The sequence below is a fragment of the Xenopus laevis genome, chromosome 3L (assembly GCF_017654675.1).
Source record: "Xenopus laevis strain J_2021 chromosome 3L, Xenopus_laevis_v10.1, whole genome shotgun sequence".
Classification (NCBI taxonomy): domain Eukaryota; kingdom Metazoa; phylum Chordata; class Amphibia; order Anura; family Pipidae; genus Xenopus; species Xenopus laevis.
In genome coordinates, this window is record NC_054375.1 from 59950756 (window position 1) to 59974190 (window position 23435).

The 23435-nt window shown below is 36.9% G+C and overlaps 1 protein-coding gene across 7 annotated transcripts in view; it reads right to left on the reverse strand.

Annotated features, from left to right (window-relative positions):
* Positions 1–23435, reverse strand: part of LOC108711045 (liprin-alpha-2) — a 186804-nt gene that overhangs the window by 101986 nt on the left and 61383 nt on the right. For 2 of the 7 annotated variants that reach the window (XM_041586289.1, XM_041586291.1), the window contains exon 1: positions 14671–15080. The exons of 4 other annotated variants lie outside the window; for them this stretch is intronic. In XM_041586289.1, the coding sequence (XP_041442223.1) occupies positions 14671–14832 (162 nt within the window). In that variant the 5' untranslated portion in view covers positions 14833–15080. Of the gene's footprint in view, positions 1–14670; positions 15081–23435 lie in introns of those variants that run through there. One more of the 7 variants, XM_041586290.1, reaches the window with a different exon arrangement.

Sequence of the window (23435 nt, forward strand, 5' to 3'; positions counted from 1 at the left end):
ACATCTTGCCTCGTAGGTCAGTCTAAGAGCTGTTTTTCAATCATCGCATTTTCTTATGGCTCTACTTAGGCAGTTATTATGGCCTAAAGCCAACCTCCTACAGTTTCTTGATGTATTTTTTTTTCAAACATGTTATAAACACATCTTAGTGAAGTGTAAATACGTAATAACAAGAGTCGAGCAGTAAGAGTGCATGAAATATTAATTAAAGCAGAGGAGAATAAAGCCACTGAACTGAAATATATCAGTGGAATTTCAACATGTGTTTTTTTCAAGGGTCCTTTGGAAAATGGACAATCAATGTGGATAGGTTACACAAATGTTTACACTAAGAACATATTACAAAATATAACTTGGTTGATTTATGCCAGTTTTAGATTACTGAGGCAATTAAACCCCTTCCCCTTGGATTGGCCTTTACCATATAATGTTTTCTACACTGGATAATATTTAAATCCGTTCCTTGGCAATATTTGCCTTCCTTTAACCCTGTTACGGTTGGGTTGTTTGCTCTTTATCTTTCTTCATCTTCTGCTCTAACTAAAGCCTATCTTAATTATATCTAGTACATTCCTCTCTTTCATCAAATACACTTTTTCCTCTTCCTGGATTACCCACAATAATTAATTTAATCTTCAATCCATAAATAATTTAAGAAGAAGACTTCTTATTTTTTTATGAATTAAGAATTGTCTTAAATTCATGATAAAAATGTTCTTTTAACAAACATTCAGTTATACCACTATTATCCATCTGTACTGAAATGCTAAATAGGCCCATCCTAGATGATGCCGAAAGATAACCAACAGATGTTCACTACCTAGTCTAGATGCAGTACAGTTTCCATCGATTGTTGTAGGAAATACACTTATTTCATGCTATTTAACAGCTATTTTGTATGTAACATTTGGGAGTCACTGCATGAAACATATGTAGAAAACCTAGGATAGATTCCTTTTATTTGTCACATACAAAGTTATACAAGTACAACCTATAGTCAAATGTACTCTGATAATTCCAAAACTGTTTTTAAAATAACAATATACTTGTGCATAATATGAAAATACATACTACATTTCCTACTGTGAGGAAATCAAGTTGGCATCTTTCACCGCTCAAACCAATCAAAAGTAGAGGATGGGGAGGTGTAGGTGAACCTCCCTCATTTTTAATTTTTTTATATTCCTACTGCACAGCTTTAACAGCAGTTGATGCCAGATATATATTATTATATATATATATATATATATCATATACCTTTTATTATGAATTTACATCATATATACCCTGTTTTGGGGCCTAGTTTATAAGTAGCTAGACTTGACATTTACAGTTAATCACTTCAGGGTCTATTCAATTGTTACTCTTAGGGGCCCATTTACTTAGCTCGAGTGAAGGAATAGAAGAAAAAAAACTTTGAATTCCTAAATGGTTTTTTTGGCTACTTCGACCATCGAATTGGCTATATCGACCTTCGATTACGACTTGGACTTCGAATCGAACGATTCGAACTAAAAATTGTTAGAATATTCGACCATTCGATAGTCGAAGTACGGTCTCTTTAAAAAAAAACTTCGACCCCCTACTTCGCCAGCTAAAACCTACCGAGGTGCCATGTTAGCCTATGGGGAAGGTCCCCATAGGATTTCTTACAATTTTTAGGTTGAAGAAAAATCTTTCGATCGATGGATTAAAATCGATCTAACTATTTGCGGTAAATCCTTCGACTTCCATATTCGAAGTCGAAGGATTTACATTCGGCTGTCGAATATCGAGGGTTAATTAACCCTCGATATTCGACCCTATGTAAATCTGCCCCTAACTGTTGCATTACTCAAAAAAAAGCTAAGCAGTGTAAGCAGAAATGTTAGTGAGCAATACTGGTTTGCTAGGATCTACAGATATGGTAGTTTATAATCTTTGTTTTTGCCAACCAGGTTTACATAATATGCTGTATAAGCAAGTTGTCCATAGCACACAGTTTTGGCGGTTAAGGGTAAATGCAACATTTTTAATGAATATTAAGAATTTTGTAAATATTCAGTCAGTAAAACAATAGAACAATGTTTTTAACTTGCTCTGCATCAATAGTACCAGGTAGTTATGCTGCTGGACATAACCTAAAATAACTATATAAAGTAGGGCTATTAAAAACATTACAGCATGCGCAGGACCTCAACAACATCACTGAATAATAACTACTCTGTATACTTTAAGTCGATCTAAGAAGCTGTCTGTTTTTAACTGTATGGTTTATTATTGTATTGTATTGTGTTTTAGTCTTTTGTAACGAAAGAAGGAAGCAAATGGCACTCACAGCACGTTCAAGCAGGGTAACCCTTGCGTATATTTATTTGCACACGATGCAACGTTTCGGGGATGGTCCCCTTTGTCGGGACCATCCCCGAAACGTTGCATCGTGTGCAAATAAATATACGCAAGGGTTACCCTGCTTGAACGTGCTGTGAGTGCCATTTGCTTCCTTCTTTCGTTGCATGAGGAGGGTGCCGATCCTTCCAAGCAATTGAGCACCTGGCGTATCTTTAGAAGGCCTGGGTGTGCGAGTTTGCCATATTTTCTTAGTCTTTTGTAAGGCACTGAAGAATATATGACATTTAAAAATGTCTCTATTTAGAACAAAGCATTCAATTTTACACTATTAAAGACCCAAGTCAGTACCAGTAGAAAAATATCTTGTAACCCTTAAATGTCAACATCACTTCTACAAAGAAAATACATCAGTGTTAATATAAATATTCTTTAAAAAGTGATTTTTTTTTTAAATTAACTGTTTTTTTTATTTTTCTCTTAGGGGGTTATTTATCAAAGGTTGAGTTGTTTTTTCCACAAAAAAAATGAGTTTTCAAAGGTATTTTTCAGTAAAAATTTGGATTTTCGGGTTAAAAAAAAAATAGAAAAATTCCAGTTTTTCACCCCGACTACACTGATTCGAGTTTTGTCTTAAAATTAGAGTTGTGAGCTAGTTTGAGTTCTAAAAAAGCTCACAAAGCTCTAAAATGCAACCTTTGTTAAATAGCCCCCTAAATGTGTGCTCAGTAAGAACATGCTCTTTAATTCAGTCTTTGCATTAGTTGGTAACATGCAGGCATGGATAACAGAATAGGAAAATCATTTGAAAGTAATTTTTTTCTATCAATGACATGACAATGACTTAATGTCTGATACAGACACTAAAAAAATTATTTTCAAAATATTAACCTACATCAAAAGTTACCTATAGGTCATGTTGATCGTTTTTCACGGATAGTTCTGCTTTTGTTAGTAATTGTTACTTGAAGTTCCTCAACTTGACTGTTTTGCCAACCTGACTGTCCCTTCTTCACCTGTTAGAGTTTCTAATGCTAAACGACTACTGCTGCACAAATATTGCAGCCCCCTCATAAAGGAACAGGGTAGTAAGAAAGGGAATGTAAAAGCATCAGGCAAATACTTTTATGGCAAAATTATAAATAGCATTCAAAGATAATGTTATGATAGATTAAAAAGGTTATATTCTGATGTCAGTATCTCTTTAATGTTTTGTACCAATCTTACTGTGCTTTATTTGTACAAATTTTTTTTTGTACACGTACAGTATTTTTAAAAGTGTTAAGAAAAGGTAGAATGTAAAGGATTTATGTATTTTATTTCCAACATACTATGTAACTACTCTATATAACATACCAGACCATACAAATCTACTTCACTGCAAAAATACATACATACCTGTACAAAATGCAGACCCACGACACCATGATTCCATGACTAGGAGATTTTGTTTTCTCCTGCACTCCCTATATTTAATCTCCCAGGCACAAATTGTGTCCCTTCAGGCAAGGGAAATTAAAGCTTACAAGCATGGCTGCAACAGGAACAATCAATTAAAGGAATCACATGATTGATTTTTGTGCAACCTTAGTTAACCCTTTGTAGAACCTTTAAGTGTAAACTGAGCGTTTCTATTGTCATATACTATAGAACTCTGTAGGTACAAGTATAGTGACTATAAATGAGAAATTCAGATGAAAGGTAATTAGAGTAAGTCTCACAAGACTCAGTTCTAAAAGTAATTCAGAGTTTCTCATATATGCCAAGCCAGGGCTTCTATTCATTTACTAGATTTACATATTTTAGAAGTAAAACTTTTCCCCAAAAACTGTAATACTTTACACAGTGCATTATGTTACACAGTACATTTATAATGTTCATTTACATTTTATTTATTCTGGAGTATAAATAAGTTTTTATTTGGAACACATACAAACCATGAGCACACATATATGTGTCTGTAGTACCTGAGGAAGGGGGGTGGTAGCCCCCCCCCCAAAAAAACGTTGCATGTAACACTGTCAGGGCTCAGCAGAACAGCTCCGGGTTGAGCTGACGTCACCACGCGAATCGGCCGGCGTCTCTACACCAGCGCCTGTTGTTGACGCGGGCACGTGTTCTGATGTGCGCGTTCTGACGCCTGCGCACGTTCTGACGCAGGCACGCGTCCTGACGCAAGCGTGCGTCCTGAGGTTAAAAGGACGCTCAGGCCTAGTCTCAATGCGAGGTGATCGTCTCTACTGACACTAAGCGTTTTGACTTTGATGATTCTTCTGATTACGACTACTGCTTGTTCCTGACTACTCTTCTGATTATCCCTGGATTTCTGTGATTGATACTTCTGATTTCGACCTTGGCTTCTCCTGACTACGCTGCTCGTTTATTCCCAAATCGGCTCCAGTTTCCTGATTGTCTCACGTGTATGACCCGGCTTGTTCCTGACTTTGTCTCTTCAATTGTAGATGTAGAAGTGCTGAGTCCTTATTCACAAACTGTTATTCTGTGGGCTCAATCGGCACTCCTGCTATTCCTTATCTGGGACCGTCCTGTACCAACCGTCAGGGCGCAGCTCAGTGGGAAGCATGGGGGAGGCTTATACCTTCAGACTCACCTTGATACCTGACACACACACTGTTTGTACAGTATAATATACTTAAGACTGATTTTAATGGAAGGTATATAGTGATGGACGAGTTAATTCGTCAGGCGCGAATTTGCGTCGAATTCCCGCGATTCTCCGCTGGTGAATAAATTCAAGAAACCAACGCAAATTTTTCGGCAAAGCGAAATGCCCCAAATATGCCCATCACTAAAGGTATATAATTCCCTATTGAAATGTTGATGTGCTCACTCTATTCTACTGTACCTTATACCTCAAGTCACCCTTTTGTAAGGTTTCCTGAGAAATCAACAGGAAATAATGCAAATCCTAACAGGAAATAGTGTAAGAGTAAAACACATCTCTTTCCATTTAATGACTGTTGTTGCATTGTACATGTGTATGTCCATGGTTTGTATGTGAGCTCAGTGCCTAATAGCGCAAAATAGTATTACAGGTATTGTTAAATTCTAAAAATAAACATCAGCACAATTTGTAACTTTTGGAAAGACTTTCTGCAAGTTCCTAAAGCTCTCAGTTAAGGGAGCAGGTAACCAGCCAGAATTATACTTTAACTGGTCTATCCCCCTAATGGCTATGCAGTTGTTATATTGGGCTAAGTGATTATACTCTTCTTTGTCAGTTCTTATAGTCCGCCAACTGTGTTATTATAACATTGATTGTTCCCAACTGTGTTATTATCATCCTTAACAAGAAGCTAGCTAGGGTACGTAGCTATGTAGTGCAATGTCATTAACAAGGATAAAAATGGAACACTGCAAATATAAATGTTTAATACAAGTGCACAATGTGTAGGTGTATTACAAGTTACTGGAAGATTAATTGTTGATTATTATCGATCTCAGCCTCCTTGCACATCACCAGCAATATGACATTTTTTCCTTGTCAAGTTAATTTTAGTATTAACAGCTCATGAAAATTAAACTGATCTTGTTAGTGAACCTTGGTATTATTAACAATCACTAGCTTGCTTTTAGAATAGTCAAACAAAGAAAGGGAAGATACAGCTGCTCTATATTTAATTATGTGTCAAGCACATGCATGACTGTTACCCCTCAGCAGGCACTGTTATTATAAAGGACAGTCAAAGAAATGGTGACCGCTCAAGACTCACCCCACCGCATCAATCTCTCCAATAAGCTATATGAGCTCCGTGTGCTCAGCCACCAGAGTTCCAACTGTCATAGATCCAAAAAAGTAGTTCAGGCGGCACTCCGGGTAAATATAAAGAGGTTTATTGTAGCATGGGTAACAATATCGCCTTTCGGGAAAGCATTCCCTTAATCATAGGCATAGGTTATTATAAAGAACCTAGAGCTCAATATAGGGATGATGCAAATGTGGCATGCACATGTGATTATCACAGGCATATTTTATTTAAGCCATTGCACGGAAAAAGTTGGAGAGCAATAGAAAGAGAGGATTTTTTATAAACTGACAAGGAGTTGAAAAAGTCAAGAATTCATTGCAGTTCAGTAATGCCCCATATAATTTAAACATATCACCAGCCAGGGTAATGTGGTAATGAGTAATGTTAAATTTACTTTTAATTTATGTATCTGTTTATCTAGCTCTTTCCATATAAGAAAAGTGCTATTCTATAGTTCTTTAGACAGCCATGAATGGCATTTGAACTGTGTTGAACTAAAACTATTCTATTCTACAGAGCTTATATGTTATCTACTATGTAAACATGTGCCCTTTTGCCCTAGTAACATCAAAAAAATCTAAGTGGTTGTAATGTATTTTCATAAAGTAATGAAAATATATTGTACTGTTGCACTGGAGGGGTAAAATTGGTGTGTTAGCTTCAGAAACACTACTATAGTATGAAAATCAATGGAAATCTCTAATAAAAAAATCTGCAAGTAAAAGCTGTCATGGTCCTATAGAAGTCACTGTGAACTGCACAGATCTTTTTGGACCATTTTTACAAAATTTAATAAATGGTTTTCATGGTTTCAAAAACCTCTAAAGCCATTAAAATTCGAACCCTTGATAAATGGGCCTCCACATATCTTATATCACTCTTGTCATCCAAATCTTGCAGTGATATAAGCAATGTATAACAGTCGGATCTCATACCATTGTGGTGTGAACCTCTGTTAAAACAGTAGATAGAGTCTCAGCCACAAAGTTAGGTTGCTACTTAGTGCAAGAAAACAATCAGATAAACTTGATATTACTTCTCTGTGCTACTCAGAAAACAAAACATTATAGTTATGGGACCTATTATCCAGAAAGCTTGGGACCTGGGTTTTTCCAGATAAGGGGTCTTTCCTGAACTTGGACACCATACCATAAGCCTATTAAGTATCGTATACATTTAATTTAAATTGAATTAAACCCAATAGGCTGGTTTTGCTTCCAATAAGGATTAATTATATCTTAGTTAGGATCAAGTACGGTTTTATTATTGCAGAGAAAAAGAAAATAATTTTTAAAAATGTGAATTATTTGATTAAAATGTCTGTGGGAGATGGCCTTCCTGTGATTCAGAGCCCATACCTGTACTACATACAGTACATTTTTCCACCAAACCTACTGTGCTTTATTCAACATTATACTTTGTTTTCATCGACAAACTTACATTCTAGTCATATTTTTTATGTTATGAACCATGCGTTAATTTCCCTTGCTCCCAATATCTGCTTGTCTGGATTTTACCAGCCAGCCCCACCCCAGTAAATTGTTTAGGCAATGTCATTTCCAGGAAGCCATGTTGCTAGTGTATGTCAAGTGTTCATTTTACATATGTGTTAATTAAAGAAATGACAAATAGTTATGAAGCACTCATTATATTGTTGATGTTACTTTCCCTTTAAAATCATAAACAGAATATAATAGGAACGTGCTCACCAATCATTATTGTATTTATCTTTAACATTTGTATATTTTTAGTAAATGTATGAATTAGAACGATTTCTAAAATTTAATGGAGTAGGCTATCCCTGCATAGATTAGATTTTTTATAGGAGTAGCATCTCTTGGGAATCCAGGAGGTGCATATACAGCAAAAATCCCAGCTTAATTTATCCACCGTACCTCTAATTATAGAAAAGCCTTACAGAACTGTATCTGAGTGTAAACTGAAAATAATAACGTCAGACCACAGTACCCTTCTATTTATAATAAACCATTTTTGACACCTTTCAGTAAAAATGCCACTTTGGGGGTTATGTGTTAATGGCTAAATGTGTATTTAAGCCAGCATTACTGGAGCAGTACTTTTCAGACTGTAACCTAATTTGTGAGACTCAGTAGCATATCTGATTCAAAGTAGACACATTCATACATCGCTGTAACTGCTGCTAAATATAGAGAGAACAAACGTATCTTATTTATCCAGTATTGGTGTCTTGTCTTTGCAGAAAATACAATTAATATAGTGAATAAAGTACCCCCTCTTGTAAAATATAAGGATATTATAAGCTACCGAGGGCAACCACAGCCCTTTAGCAATGAAGATCTGTGCCTTCGAAGATGTTCCCAATAGCTCCACACCTTCTCTTCTGCTATTCCCCTGCACATGTTCTGGGCTGCTGTCAGTAACCTGAGGGTAGGGACCGTCATTACATGGCAGCTCAGAACCTATTATGACATGTGAACCTCATTTTCTGTGTCATGCTTTGCGAGGACTCCTAAGCTGAACTTCTCAACAACTGTTCAGAGCACATTGAGCATGTACAATGTAACCGCGCCTCTTAAAAAATCCAAGATGGTGACCACCCCCCTTGTGCTCAGGTTTGAAGGTCTGAATCATTAATGGAACAGTAACATCAAAAAATGAAAGCGTTATAATGCAGTACAAATATAATGCAGCGTTGCCCTGCCCTGGTAAAACTGATGTGTTTGCTTCAGAAACACTACTATTGTTTATATAAATAAGCTGCTGTGTAGCAATGGGGGCAGCCATTCAAAGGAAAAAAGGCTCAGGTTACACAGCAGATAGTAGATAAGCTCTGTAGAACATAATGGTGTTATCTGTTATCCACTATTTATCCTGTGCCATATAGCCTTCTTCAATTTCCATTTTCATTGCTACACAGGGGCTTGTTTATATGAACTATAGTTTGTTTGTTTCTGAAACAAACATCAGTTTTACCAGTGCAGGGCAACACTACATAATATTTTTCATTACTATTTTTTGGTGTTACTATTCCTTTAATGTTATACAGATTCTGAAACTTTAGGCTGGTGCATTTAGTGCAGTATATAAAATACAGAGTTTCAAGCCATATTTGTTTTTTTTTTTTGGTTTCGTTTTCTTTGATTCGACTTTAGCCCTTTAATGTTATACAGTATGTACCCCCAGCTTATCCTTTAGTTTATTTCCATGTAAATAAACTGCAAAAACACAAAATAATTTAGGAAAATTCAGCATCTATTTTTGCATGAGAGCAACAATAAGGAAACCACAACTCTCCATACTTTCATACTTCATGAAATGGAAAAGAATGATGTAAAATGACAGATTTTTTGAGTAACAACGCTGTTTAGCAGTGGTCACAGAGATGCCAAAAATGCACTGCTAGCTTCTTGTTTTTCCAATTACATTTTTTATTGGTTTATTGCACAGCTAAAATGAATTTTCAGGATTTAAGGATTATGTTTTTGAAGTGTCTGCAGTGATTGTTTTTGTGACCTGCGCTTCATTAAGAGTTTAGTGCTGCTTTTCATGCTGTTAGCAACTTGTTAAGCTTTTATCTCCAGGGCACAGAAAAGATTTACCTAATGGTTACATCTATATTGCGTGATAGAGCTATAATCATACCATATTTTCTTTCAGCATAGTAATCATGTTCCCACTAGATGGAAATTAAGGAAAAAAACATATTATTTAAAAAAAGGTTTAATAGAGGATGGCATTAAATCTTCCACTTCCAAGTCCAATAACAGAAAAACCATATAATTTGACATTTGTCTATTTACTTTGGTAACATACCCTCACATAAATTATACATACCCATATCTATACTAACTATAGAGTTTAGTATTACAACAACCTTTGATATTATGTCTGTCCAAGAAATCATCCAAGCCATTCTTAAAGTCATTAACAGAATCGGCCATCACAACATCACCCGGTAGTGCATTCCACATCCTCAATGACCTCACTGTGAAGAACCACCTACGTTGCTTCAAATGAAGCATTTTTGCACTGAAATTTGCTATGTGTATTTGCTCACAGGCTGATCCTGTGCCCTTTAGTGAACACACACACATGAGGTGTAGAAAGCAGAGGATCAGCTTTCATCTGCTGACATAGATACCCCAACAATTAACTTTAAGTTAACAAATAATAAAAAATGAAAACCAATAGAACATTGTTTCAGAATATCACTGTCTACATCATACAAAAAGTGAATCTAAAGGTGAACAACTGTCAGGGCCGGCACCCAATACCAGAACAGGTGCCAAGTACCCTGGTCTCGGCTCGGCTTCACCAGTAGTGTGACCACCGTTGGGCTTCGGGAGGAGCCCTCAGCTTACTTGGGTGCCACCTGGACTTAACGAGGGGTACAAGGCAAGATGTTCTGGCTAGCAGAGGGGCACGGCAGGTAGCAGAGTCTTTTGGGCCGAGGGTCACGGTACAAAACAGGAAACAGAATCGTAATCAGTACAGGCCGGGACGGGGCAGGCGGAAGTCAATCGTAAACAGGCAGGCCAAGGTAAAAACCGGGTAATCAATCAGACAGGAGCGTTCAGCAGAAGGATAGTCGATATTCAGGCAAGGGTCAGATATAGAAGTCAGGATAATCGTAAAGCCAGGCAGGGGTCAAAACCAGAATCAGGAATCAGAATCAGAATCGCAACAAAGCACCAGGAACAAGATCCTATCACGGGCAATTACAAGCAGCAAACCTGGCCTTTGAGCGCTGACGTATGACGTCAGTGCTCCTGCGCCTTTAAATCCCCAGGAGGCGCGCCGCACGCGACCTAGAGAGAAGCCAGCACCAGCGAAGACACGCTGGCACGGCTAGAGAGGAGAGAGGTGCGGCGCGCGTCCCCGCCGATGGCGCGGTGGACGACCCTGTCGCACAGGTACTCTGACAACAACCCTTTTAAAGTTGTGCACATAACACAAGGTCTACAAACTGCTAATGTGTAAATGTCTCCTTGGGCATGTGTTTATCGCCATTATAAAAAGTCGGAAAAAATATACGATTCCATAAAAGGAAATTACAACTTTTAGAATTTGTGCCACACCATGTTGCTCACACTGCATAGTACACTGTAGCAATGTGTATTCACTGTTTGCACAGTTGGCATCCTATCACAACAGCTATGCCATGTGATATAATCAAGTAGTTTTTGTTGCTCGCCAGGTTCATGTCTTTCAGCTTGCTCCTTTTGCTTACATTTTCCTGTGTTGGACTACCCAGCAGACATTCTCTAAATCTTGTTCAAGTTGGCTACATTCTAGCTGTTGTTTTCTCCTGGTCCTTACTTCTGACACTGGAGCCTGGCTGGCCTGACTAAATAAAGACTCATGTTGTATAACAGTAAATACCTGAGTGAAGGTGGATTGATCTCTACCCATTATAACCAGGAGAGATGTTAAAACATCTTCCTTATCTTCCCTGTATGCCAATACCACAAAACAACACATCCAGATAATGAAACCAGTGAACACAAGCATGTCATAAAATGACTTAAATTATTTACAATATGGGCTAGAATTGTGCATTGCTTAGTAGTATATAACCATTGTGGAGTGCAGAAGTAGCAAGCACTCTTTTTATAAATGAAACCACACGTACACACACGCACAGATGCTGATTTATAATTTATAGCTTCCTTCCAGGCATGGGAAGGGATTGAGTGAAAAGCATTCAATAACTAGTAGCTGGATTTGACGAGAACTGGAGAGCGCCTAATACATTTTTGTAATAACCCGCTTGTGTAGACATTTTGGTTAAGGGTATTCCTGCTGTTTTGCCATTGTCTTATGATTCATATTCTTATTCCTGTTTCCCTCTTCCTGTCTAAGATGAGAGCAAGCATGGAGTAGGGCATACCTACCTGCCATGTTTTAATAAATGTACCAGAAGTTACTGTGCTTGTCTGACTGCTTCACCTGTACAACTCAGCAGAATCATTTAACCTTAGACTGCCACAGCAGTAAAGATCTATATCTATATCCCTGAAGGTCTCCATATTTGCTTCAATTGATTCATAGCACATGCTCTGGGCAGCTGTCAGTTACTTAAATTATACAGTTATAATGCACATTATACAGTATACATACAATTCAAAAATGCAAGGTTGCATTTTGATTCAGATTCATGTTAAATAGCGAACAAAGAAAGCAGGGTAGGCACTCACAGGAACCAATCTTCAAGGCAGGTTTGTCAAAACATAAAAAGTAGTTCAAGAATTCAAGGATACAACCTCACTGCCTTACGCGTTTCATATCTCTCGGATATTTAATCGAGGCCTATGATTAAGTATCCTAGAGATATGAAACAAGTAAGGCGGTGAGGTTGTATCCTTGAATTCTACAATAAACTACTTTTTATGTTTTGACAAACCTGCCTTGAAGATTGGTTCCTGTGAGTGCCTACCCTTCTTTATTTGTTCAGTGGTCCATTCCCTAAGCTGAGGGTTCAGGGCGGTGCACCTGGACCTACCTTCATAACTGGTGAGTTCTACAAGTACCCAAGAATTGTTCTACTTTGTATAATGACTTCTATCAAAAAATAGCATGTGATTTATAATCATGTTAAATAGCCACATACATTAATTTTATATCTGACTTAATTATCATGCAACTATGTAGCATCAGCTTCCTTGACATATGTCACATTATTTACTTCTAATGTTTTGATCATTTCTGTGACTCTTATGCGTAGTTCCTCAACAGCAGGGCCACTGGCATTCCAAAGACAACCTAATAAAATCCAAGATAGGGAGCTCCTGTGGATAACTTGGAAGGCATGGATTGTTACTGATACAGGGCTGCTAATCCTCTGCACTTGTACAGGAAGCAAATAAAATGAACCTTTTCCAGTCATATTCATTTTTTAGGTTTAATTTCTCTTTAAACACTGCAAACTCTGGATGAAGTGACAATATACACATGGTATATACATATGTTTCAGAAGTCCTGCTTCTCACTAATCAACTCTACAGGGGTACCAATTCAGATAAATAATTTACAGTTTATAATATTTATATAAAATGTATATATAAAATCATGAGTGTCTTTCTTGACACATGCCACATTATCTTTGTAACTAATTCAATATCTGAAACTTTTGCACCACATGTATCACAATACAGAGATCAATCAAGTAATTTGCCTTGGATAACTGAATCTTGGTGTACAATAAGTGCAAGCATCAACTGATGGAAAGGCCTTACTACTGATCACCCAAGGACACCTACAGGTTGCATGAATTAATTATACATGTATTGTGTAGTCCCCATTGTCCAAACATACACACAAAATGCAAGTTTGCTATCACACAGCAGATGTATAGCTTGAATTTCCAAAATGACCAGCCAACAAAAACATGTTTTTACACAGCAGCAAATACATCATTTTGCACACTGGATTAAGCCTATGCACACTTCAAATAATCTGACTGATGATTGTGCCATGCTTGTAAAACATATTTCTGCAGGCAGTGAGCATGTCTGCTTATAAATTTGATAATTTTATTTTCTTCTTATTGGCTTCTTACTATTTGTAAAGGGAAGCTGCAGTAGCTGACTCCACGTGGTTATTAGGGAAACAGCATCAAACACACCATTCTAATATACCGCCCAGTTTAGCACCGTCTGTACTGCATTGATAAGCATACACACCCATACAAACTGTATTTATCACCTTATGCATTTACAGAAGAGTGTCAGAAGAGTGTCTCACCTCTAGTCCTGCATCTCTTAACTGAACCACACCTCCCAGCATCCTTAGCCAGCCAAGTCTGCCATCTTTGCATTAGCACTGCCACAACAAATTCATCACAGAATTTATATTATTTTGCTTATTGTTCATGGTCAGAGCTAGTCCCTAATCCTTACCTTACAGCAGACATTCTTTTACCATACCTGCTTGTTATATGTATACTCTTTATTGCAAATTCCTGTTCAGACTTATCTGTATCATGTTTTACATTATGTGTAGACTGATATGGTGCCTATGAAGAAATAGAATGTTTATTGAGTGTCAAAGACTTGTCTTTTAATGTAGCTTCTCCACTGGGAGTTTACTATTTCTCTTCTCTTTTCTCTATAGAAAACGATGGCTCTTGCAGGATTTTGCAAGGTTGCACAGTAGGCAAGAATAATAATGATGCACAGGAGCAGTTGGAACTAATCTCTGTAGAAGGGGCTGTGTTAACTTGTTGACCCTTGTTTCTCAGTAGGGAGTTGCACTCCCCCTCCTCATTCTGGACTTAAATGACATATAAATGGATGAGTTAACCTGATCATAGAGGGAACATAGTATTTTTCCTGTTGTTTTTTTTATCATAAAGGAACATAAAATATAGGTCAAAAACAATTATACAAAAGTTATGGTTTCAACAAGATACTTTATAGAGTTAATACAATGCATTAATAATGATAATGACAGGGACTGGAAAAAAAATTATTTTAGTCTGAAACAAACAGCTCTCTAGATTTCATAACATAGACACGGTATAATTATCAGCTGCATTCAAGAAAAGTCTCTCTGTCTGGAACTTTTCTTTCACTGTTTGAAGTCCACATACCTGGAATGTGTAGTACCTGGTTCCATTTGGCAGATGCACTTTTGGAGACCCAGAAACTGCGTTCATATCCGAGAAAATCATTTCTGATGTCACATCCGATACAATCCACAAAATGATACAGATGAAGGCATGGGAATTAAGCTCCTTTATAAATCCGTTCATGCATTACAGTAGAATGGTGAACACAAAAATCTGCCCCATCCCTGTTCAGATGCTGCAAAAGCATTTGAATTCCTTAACCCAAAGAATATGTGAGGCGACGTGCAATGATTTTAGTCACTGCCATTAGTTCTTTTTAACCTGGCAATGCAAATTAAAGCAGTTGTAAGGAAAACCATAGGAAATCACACAGGATGAAACAAAACACCACCAGTACATGAAGCCTGTAGAGATTCTGGAATTGCTTTGGTCCTGCCCATCTGTTCTCAGTGATAATCACCTCCCCTCTACCACAGTCTAGCAAAGTGATTAGGCTAAGCATTCCAGCTAACCAATAGCACAGAGCCTCACTTAAAGCATGTGTGCTTCGTGTAATTCAGAGGACCTCTTCTGTCTCATTTAAAAGCATGCTCAGTTTGCTGTGCAGAATTCTCTTGCATTTAGGATTTAACAATCCTTAGCAATTATTGGCACTAACATAACACAGAGTTTATTGCTGTAGTAATGGCAGTATATTCTTAATTTAAGATTAAAAAGAGGAACTACTGGCACATTTAAGCTCAACATTTATTATTAGCAGCACAAAGTTGGTGCAGAATGTTAGAATTTTAGAGCCTAACAGCAGGAGGAACTCTAGTTTGACATGCCTGGATTTAAGTGACATATAATGACCAAGCACAGGCAGTGTACAGCTAATTCTTCTATAGTTTTATTATCATTTATTATTGAAAATAAATGGTTTAGAATGGTTTCAGGGATTACTGTTAATTTGCCTGGCTTCCATATAAGTGTATGTTATGAACCATTAAAAGAGAATAGTTCTGCAGATCCAGAATGGAAAGACTCTCTTGTTGTAGCAGAGAACTGTATTTAGCTATCTAGAATGCTTGGGACCTGATGTTTTCCGGATAAGGGATTGTTCCGTAATTTGGATCTCCACTTTAAGTCTACTAAAACATCAAACATTGATTAAACTCAGTAGGATTATTTTGCCAGCAATAAGGATTAATTCTATATTAGTTGTGATCAAGTACAAGGTGCTGCTTTATTATTATAGAGAAAAAAGGAAATATGTTTAAAATGATGAAGTATTTGCTAAAAATTGAGTCTATGGGTGATGGCCTTTCCGTAATTCTGAACTTTCTGGATAATGGGTTTCTAAATAATGAATCCTATACCTGCATCTATGGGGGTTCTTTCCAAGAAGTGGAAAACTTAGGAGAGCCAAAGGAGCAAGATACTAGGTCATCTTTAATAGTGGGGCAGTTAGGATTTTTTGGGGGGATGTTTAATTTGGACAAAGATGTATCATGGCCTCTATAGGTTTTGTGCATTTTTACAGGGATGCACTCTCCAAATCTTAGCAGAAAGTAGGCATTGTTCTGTTATGGGCAATAACATATAAAGCAATTTCATGCATTTTGCCACCAGTTATTTTGTAGCTTCTTTGGTGGGGACAGAATGCTCAAAAATAACCGACCTATACAGCATTGGAATAGTCAGCATTTCTGGAAGGTACTATTTATAGCCTTATAAATGTTTCAGGGGTAGCATGCTTTCTATTTTTTGAATTACCTTCCAGCTTACCTGTGTCTGAAGTATGTTATGAATAATATTAATCTTACTATAGTTAAAGACTAAATTCAGATAGTGCCCATTTAGTGTATTTTATGAGTTACATTTTCCATTTACATAAAAGGCTGAAACTTATGCACAGACATTAACTGCTCTGAATGAATGTCAAGAAGTCCTCTGAGTGCAGTTATGTTAAGAATAAGGATTTATTAATACAACAAACATGGAAAAGCGCTTTCCATCCATTGAGTGCAATTGCATGGTGTATAATTAACTTAAAGCACCTATGACATAAATACATGCCCTGCCAGTCATATTTAACTGTGTCCCAATTCTTAGCATCCTTGTCACATCATAATGAACAATAATGCCCAGAATTCTAATGTTGGACAGAGACAGCAGCGTGATGTAAATGGCATAGATATAATACAATTGAACAGGACTGTATGACATCAACAAATGCAAGTGATGCTCTGAATTATTGTATGATGGTGATTATTTAAATTGCATATTTATTCTTAGGTTTAGAAGAATATGTTCCCCTTTCAAACATATTTTTTACAATTCATTAATTGATGATAATGATTCAATTATGCAAATTATAAAAAGGGGTGACCGATAGTTAGGAATCTAGCCTCTGAGGAAGTGAATGTATTCACGAAACGTGTTAGGCCGAGAAATCTGTGTTTTACTGTAAGTGTATACTATTATTTGTAATAAAACTTATCTGAAAATTCTGAACTCTCTCTTTTTCGTTGCTCGTACGATTTCCCAGCCCACAGCATCAATAGCATCGCTACCGCAACATCCAATTATAGTTGTCATCCACACGAGACGGAGAAAACTGGGAAGTGAAGCGGTGGATGCAGGCATAGCGGAACAGGAGACAACACACGACTCCATTGAGACATGACCAGAGATTGTGAGAGAGCCTGACAAGCACCTATATCTGGAGGATCTCTATAATCTAAGCGGGGACCCAGTGCAGGTAACGATGTCTATTGTCTTTATTAAAGGGGATAGAAAGTCACTGGGGGATGACAAAATCTTAGGCACTCTCCCAGTGATTATAACCGCTTACTTGAAACCCAGGGCTGGTGCTCCTTTTTGCTGAAAAGAGCACTGGCCCAGGTTACTTCTGTAGGAATACCATGTCTTCATCTTTTTTTCTTCCTGGATCCTGTGCATGGCATGGTTTGGGTGCATGTACACTTTTGCATGAAAAACCAAACTTAGAAGAAAAAGGCTTACTTTTCACTCTACTGTGCATGTACACCCAGCCAGGACTGCAGGGAGGATCCAAAAAGAGGAACAAGATCTTGACATTTTGCCTGTATAGTAGTACCCTGAACAGATGTTCTTTTTGGATAAAAATAGCACCAGCCTGGGGTCTTTGGTAAGCGAAAACAATCTCTGGGGAGCCCAGGGTCATACTGGGGTGCTACCCCAGATGACCGCACACCGCTTCAGGGGCTCCCTGCTCACCCACTACCAGTAACCAGTCTAAGATTTTGGCACCATCCAGCGATTGTGCCTTTCCTAACCCTGTAAGGGTATTCATCTTAGAGTTATCTTTTAACCATTGATACACAGCAGAAATATACATTATTTTCAATTATTCTCTGTTTCATATTTTGCTTGCTCTAGTTTGCTTCTCACTATACAGAAATGTAAGATACAGGGACTGACTTACAAACATAGACACCAAATTGCATTAGTGCAGATTTTTGTTTTCAGTTTTTCAGTCTGTTCAAAGCTGATAATTAATTGGCTGCATTAACAACTGCACTTTTGCACAAATCTGCAGTCTTGTTGTACATAACCTTTAACAAATTAGAGGCTAACCATACATTTCCTTACAATGCAATTGTCTTTGTATGTTATACCAAAAGTTAGTTTCTAGGTGAAAAATAAAACCCTGTTAATGGAAACATCTTGGGACGAGGGAAGATACTTTCTACAGTATACTGTTGACAGTCTTATACTATTTTATATGTTATTCATTTACCTAATGTATAGTAATATAATACAGGTATAGGACCTGTTATCCAGAATGCTCAGGACCTGGGGTTTTCCGGATAATGGATCTGTAATTTGGGTCTTCATACCTTAAGTCTACTAGAAATTCATGTAAACATTAAATAAACCCAACAGGCTGGTTTTGCTTCCAATAAGGATTAATTATATCTTAGTTGGGATCAAGTACAAGCTACTGTTTTATTATTACAGAGAAAAAGGAAATCCTTTTTAAAAATTTGGATTATTTGGATAAAATGGAGTCTATGGGAGACAGCCATTCCATAATTCGGAGCTTTCTGGATATCGGGTTTCCGGATAAGGGATCCTATACCTGTATTAAACATACTGTAGGTATGAAGATATTCAATGATGGTTCATGGTTTAGTATATTTTTGAGTCTAAAAATGATGCTTAAGCAATAACTGTTTTGAATGAATGTCAAGAAGTAATTTTGCAAATATTTATGGCTTTACTGTATTAGAACAACAAACATGAACAATTTCTTTCTAACCATCAAGAGTTTTTGCATGACATATAATTAGCTGCCAGCACATAGATATGCACACCGTTATGTAGCTTGTATTGTGGTAATTAAAAATTCAATGGTTCATTTGTTTTGTTATCTCTTCCTTGTTTACCTGTCTTACTTTAATAATAAAAGCCAGAACCACCAGGACCTGAGATAAGAAAAAAATGCCCCCCTTTATAGATAATATAAATCTTTGTACTTATAACACACATTGCCTGGAAACATGAGCCACTGCATTTTTGTTTGATAGTTGATAGTGTGTGCCATGATCCCAGCAATGGGTCATGCTTTGAGACAATTCCTAGAATTTCCTTATCACTAAGAAAAGTGTGGCTACAAAACACCATCTCTGCCTTTGCCCCAAGGACTATAAGCAGTGTTATAAACAATGAATTTGACATAGAATATGTGACAGCTGTGACAGAAGGTTCTTTTATAAAGCTAGAATCTCAGCCATAAAACCTCAGGACTTCTGCTTTTTGTAGAGGAGCCTCTGCTTCCTTAGTCACAAAAATCCAGTAGCCTATAAAGGCACAATAGGCACTAGCCTATAAATGTTTCAGACTGTAAGCTAGGCATTTTTACAACACTTCTCTACACAAATAGAGAAATGGATACAAATCTAAACATTATATTTTTGTTATAGTGCACCATTGAAGAAACACTATATGGTGGTGTTTTATTTATTTATTATGGAAACTTTTATGGAGGAATGTATAATTAGTTGTTTTTTGCTTGGTTTTATGAAGGTGCTATTGGCACGCCTTTCAGTACTGTGTAAGCCATCATTATTATATAGACATACAAGTTGCCGGCAAGTATGTGTGTGCCCCGATATCATCAGGATTAAGTCAGAAATAGCTGAAATGGAGTTATTCTGAAATAGATGATGGACGAATTTTTTTGCCTGCCAAGGATTTGCGGCGAAATTCTGCCATCTGTAAATTTTTGCCGAAACTGTGGCAAAAATTTACAGCGACAGAAAGTCGCAGAGAAAAAAACTCCATAAGAAAAAACACCCATTGACATGCATTTGGACAAAGAAGTCGCCATAAGAAAAAATGGCCAATGACTTTAATGCATAATGTATTTGGACAAAAATGCAGCCACAAGAAAAAGCGCCCTTTGACTTTAATGCATTTAGAGCAAGAAAAATTGGTGTGTGTAAAAAAAATTGACGCCTATTTACTTCAATGTGTTTTGCAAATTTCTGAGCAGTTTCACAAATTTTTCTAGAAGTAAGTAAAATAGACAATTTAGCCTATACAGAGAGATGTAATTAGGTCCGCATACTGTAGGTAATCCTGTGTACCAAGTATAATTCTGACAAAAATAAAAATGTATAGTCGCTTTTGATGGAATGTGGACGTGGGACATTAAATGCAACCCATATGGCCCTTCTGAGATGAATTCAACTGACCTGTCCATTTAATCCTTACCTGGTGTAACTCACAGTACAGCAAAGTTATCATACTATTATATTTTCCCCTTCAATGATTATGCTTATGTAAAATGCACTGTGCAGGGCTGGACTGAAATCTCTGTACCCACACAGTTAGAATACTGCTTCTAAAAATTACCATTATTGCAAATTCACCATGCAGGGACTTCCTGAGCATCTTAAAAAGAGGTATAGGTATGGGACCTGTTATCCAGAATGCTTGGGGCCTGGGGTTTTCTGGATAACAGATTGTTACGTAATTTGCATCTTGACATATTGTCTACTAGAAAATCATATAAACATTAAATAAACCCAATAGGCTGGTTTTGCTTCCAATAAGGATTAATTATATCTTTATTTGGGATCAAGTACAAGGTAATGTTTTAGTATAACAGAGAAAAAGGAACCCATTTTTAAAAATTTTGATTATTTGGATAAAATGGAGTATATTTTTAAAAAAATCTGAATTATGTTTATATTTTTTTTTTAGCTTTCTGGATAACGGATCCTATACCTGTATAATTTTTGGGAAGACGTACCCCCCTACCTTTCCAAAAGACAATGTCAAAGTAAATAGAACTAATTGGGACCTCTTATCCAGAATGCTAGGGAACTGGGCCTTTCCAGATAATGGGTCTTTCTGTAATTTGGATCTTCATACCTTAAGTCTGCTATAAAATCATGTAATATTAAATAACCCCAACAGTCTGGTTTTGTTTTCAATAAGGATTAATAATATCTTAGTTTGGATCAAGTATAAGGTAATGTTTTATTATAACAGAGAAAAAGGAACCCATTTCCCCATACCTGTCTCATAGTTATATCTATCTAAAAGGCAATGCTGGAATTTGTTTTGAGTGAAACAATCCTACTAGAGCAGTTGATTCAAATCGTGAAACAACAGTGTTTTCTGAGGCGGAATAAAAACCTTTGCTGCAACTCATCAGTATAATTATGCTTTATTTACAGCTCACTAATATCTGAAGCAGCTGCAGGCTGCTTTCTCTCTGTGATAATGGTCATTGAGCTTAGTAAGGTTCTAATGCATGTAGGCACAGCTAATAACCACCATAGAGAACATAAAATAAAGCTGGTGTGTTATTGAGTTTAGTTCTTTCACCTTGTTACTGTGTGTTAAGCACGACTTTTGCGTTATCATTTAATGGGGTATACAGAACATTAAATTCTATTTAATTGCTAAAGTGACTAATTAAAGCCATTTTGTCTCTGCAAGGAAACCAGTAGCTCTGCTTTGTTGCATTTCTATCATTTGCTAAATGACACATGGTTGTCAAACCTATTTCAGGATTTTTTCCTATATCCTAAAGGAAGATCAGCTGGCATGCTGCATTACACAAAATTGTGTGTCTAGAAAGGAGAATCTGCAGCTTTCTCTATTCATTTACTGTAATGTGATGTGATAAAGTCAGATCTACATGGAACATCTCTGGAGAAAAAGAACTGTGCAGGGCAATGCAAAATGGTATAAAGAAACATTTACAGTATGCAATAATCTGCTACATGAATGTCTCTAAGAAGAGTGAAACTAGAACTCTCCACAGTCCACCAGAGAAAAATGCCATGCTCTTTATGATGGAGTTATTTATGGATGAATTTTTCATATTATAAATCAGAGAACACTCTTTCCTTCATATGTAATAAAAGGCAATATGTTTGCCCAGGTGCAGTAACTCATAGCAACCAATAAGATGTTTACTTAAATAGGTGACGACTGCATCTGACTGGGGGGCCTGGGGCTGCTACCTCAGGGGCCCCCCATCCCAGCAGCAAACCCCTTATGTTATTGTCCCACAAGACACCTGGGTGTGGAGTGTTATGCTATAGTATCAAAATGTTCCTTGTGTGTGTATGCTCACAAACCAAAAAATTGTGGGGTTATGGGCATGGGCACTTGAAGGGGAGACAGGGACAGGAATATTCACTAATTGCTAGCAGAACCAACTACAAACTATGATTCCATAGTGATGAATGACATTTTTAGCCAAGTTTTGCCATTAAAATTACGCCATTATTTCTACCGTTTTGCCCATCACTAACTATGAATGCAAGAGGGTAATTGATGGCACATAATACTTTTTTTAGGCTTAAGTCAATACTATTTCCCTTTGCACATTCTCAGCTAGGAGTTAAATAATTTGCATGAAACTGCACAGTCACATGGTATATAGTTAGAAACAGGTATTAGTGAAGATGAAAAATATTATAAATACAGGGGAGGGGATGCACGTATCACGCCACGCGAAGATCATCTTATTAGAAAGATTAGACATTAGAAAAAAACACATTTGCAATGCCCTTGAATCCAAAAATACCTGGATCCATAATGATCGTACACAAATCTACGTTTATTGGGTTGTGACTAGTTTTACATGTGAAAACTTGTTTGACAAAGCTATGAAAATGAAATGGCTCCCAGTGGTAAAGATATGCAAAACCTGGGTGATTACAGAATGATTTTAATTAACAACTTGTACTTGCCATGAAAACACGTTTTTTTTTAAAGAGAACGGAAAGAAATAATCATACCACCTTTTAAAAAATATCTTCATGGCTGGCATGTTAAAGCACAGGGGTAAGGAAGGCAAACAGTAACCTCAGGAAGGCACTAGGCAAATGAAATTCATCTCTGGAAAAATATTCACTTGTACAAGTGAACATAGGTCAGCAAAATGTCAACAGCTAATTCCATTACTAATGTCACCAGACCTCCCATTTAATGATAGACAGGAACATTGTATGCACCCTACATGGTCCTACAAGGATGTATGTTTCCCATGCATACTACATCAATCTGCTGTGATGGTAACAGCTTTAAAGGGGTAGTTCATTTTTAAAATAGGGTTTAATATGTGGTAGATATTGATATTCTGAGAATTTGCAATCAGTCTTCATTTTTTTTATTTTTTATGGATTGTTTTTCAGTTACTTTTTCGTTCTTCAGTCTTATATTTCAGCAGCTATGGTTGCTATGGTCTGATTTACCCTTGTAACCAGGCAATTGTTTACACAAGAGACAGGAAT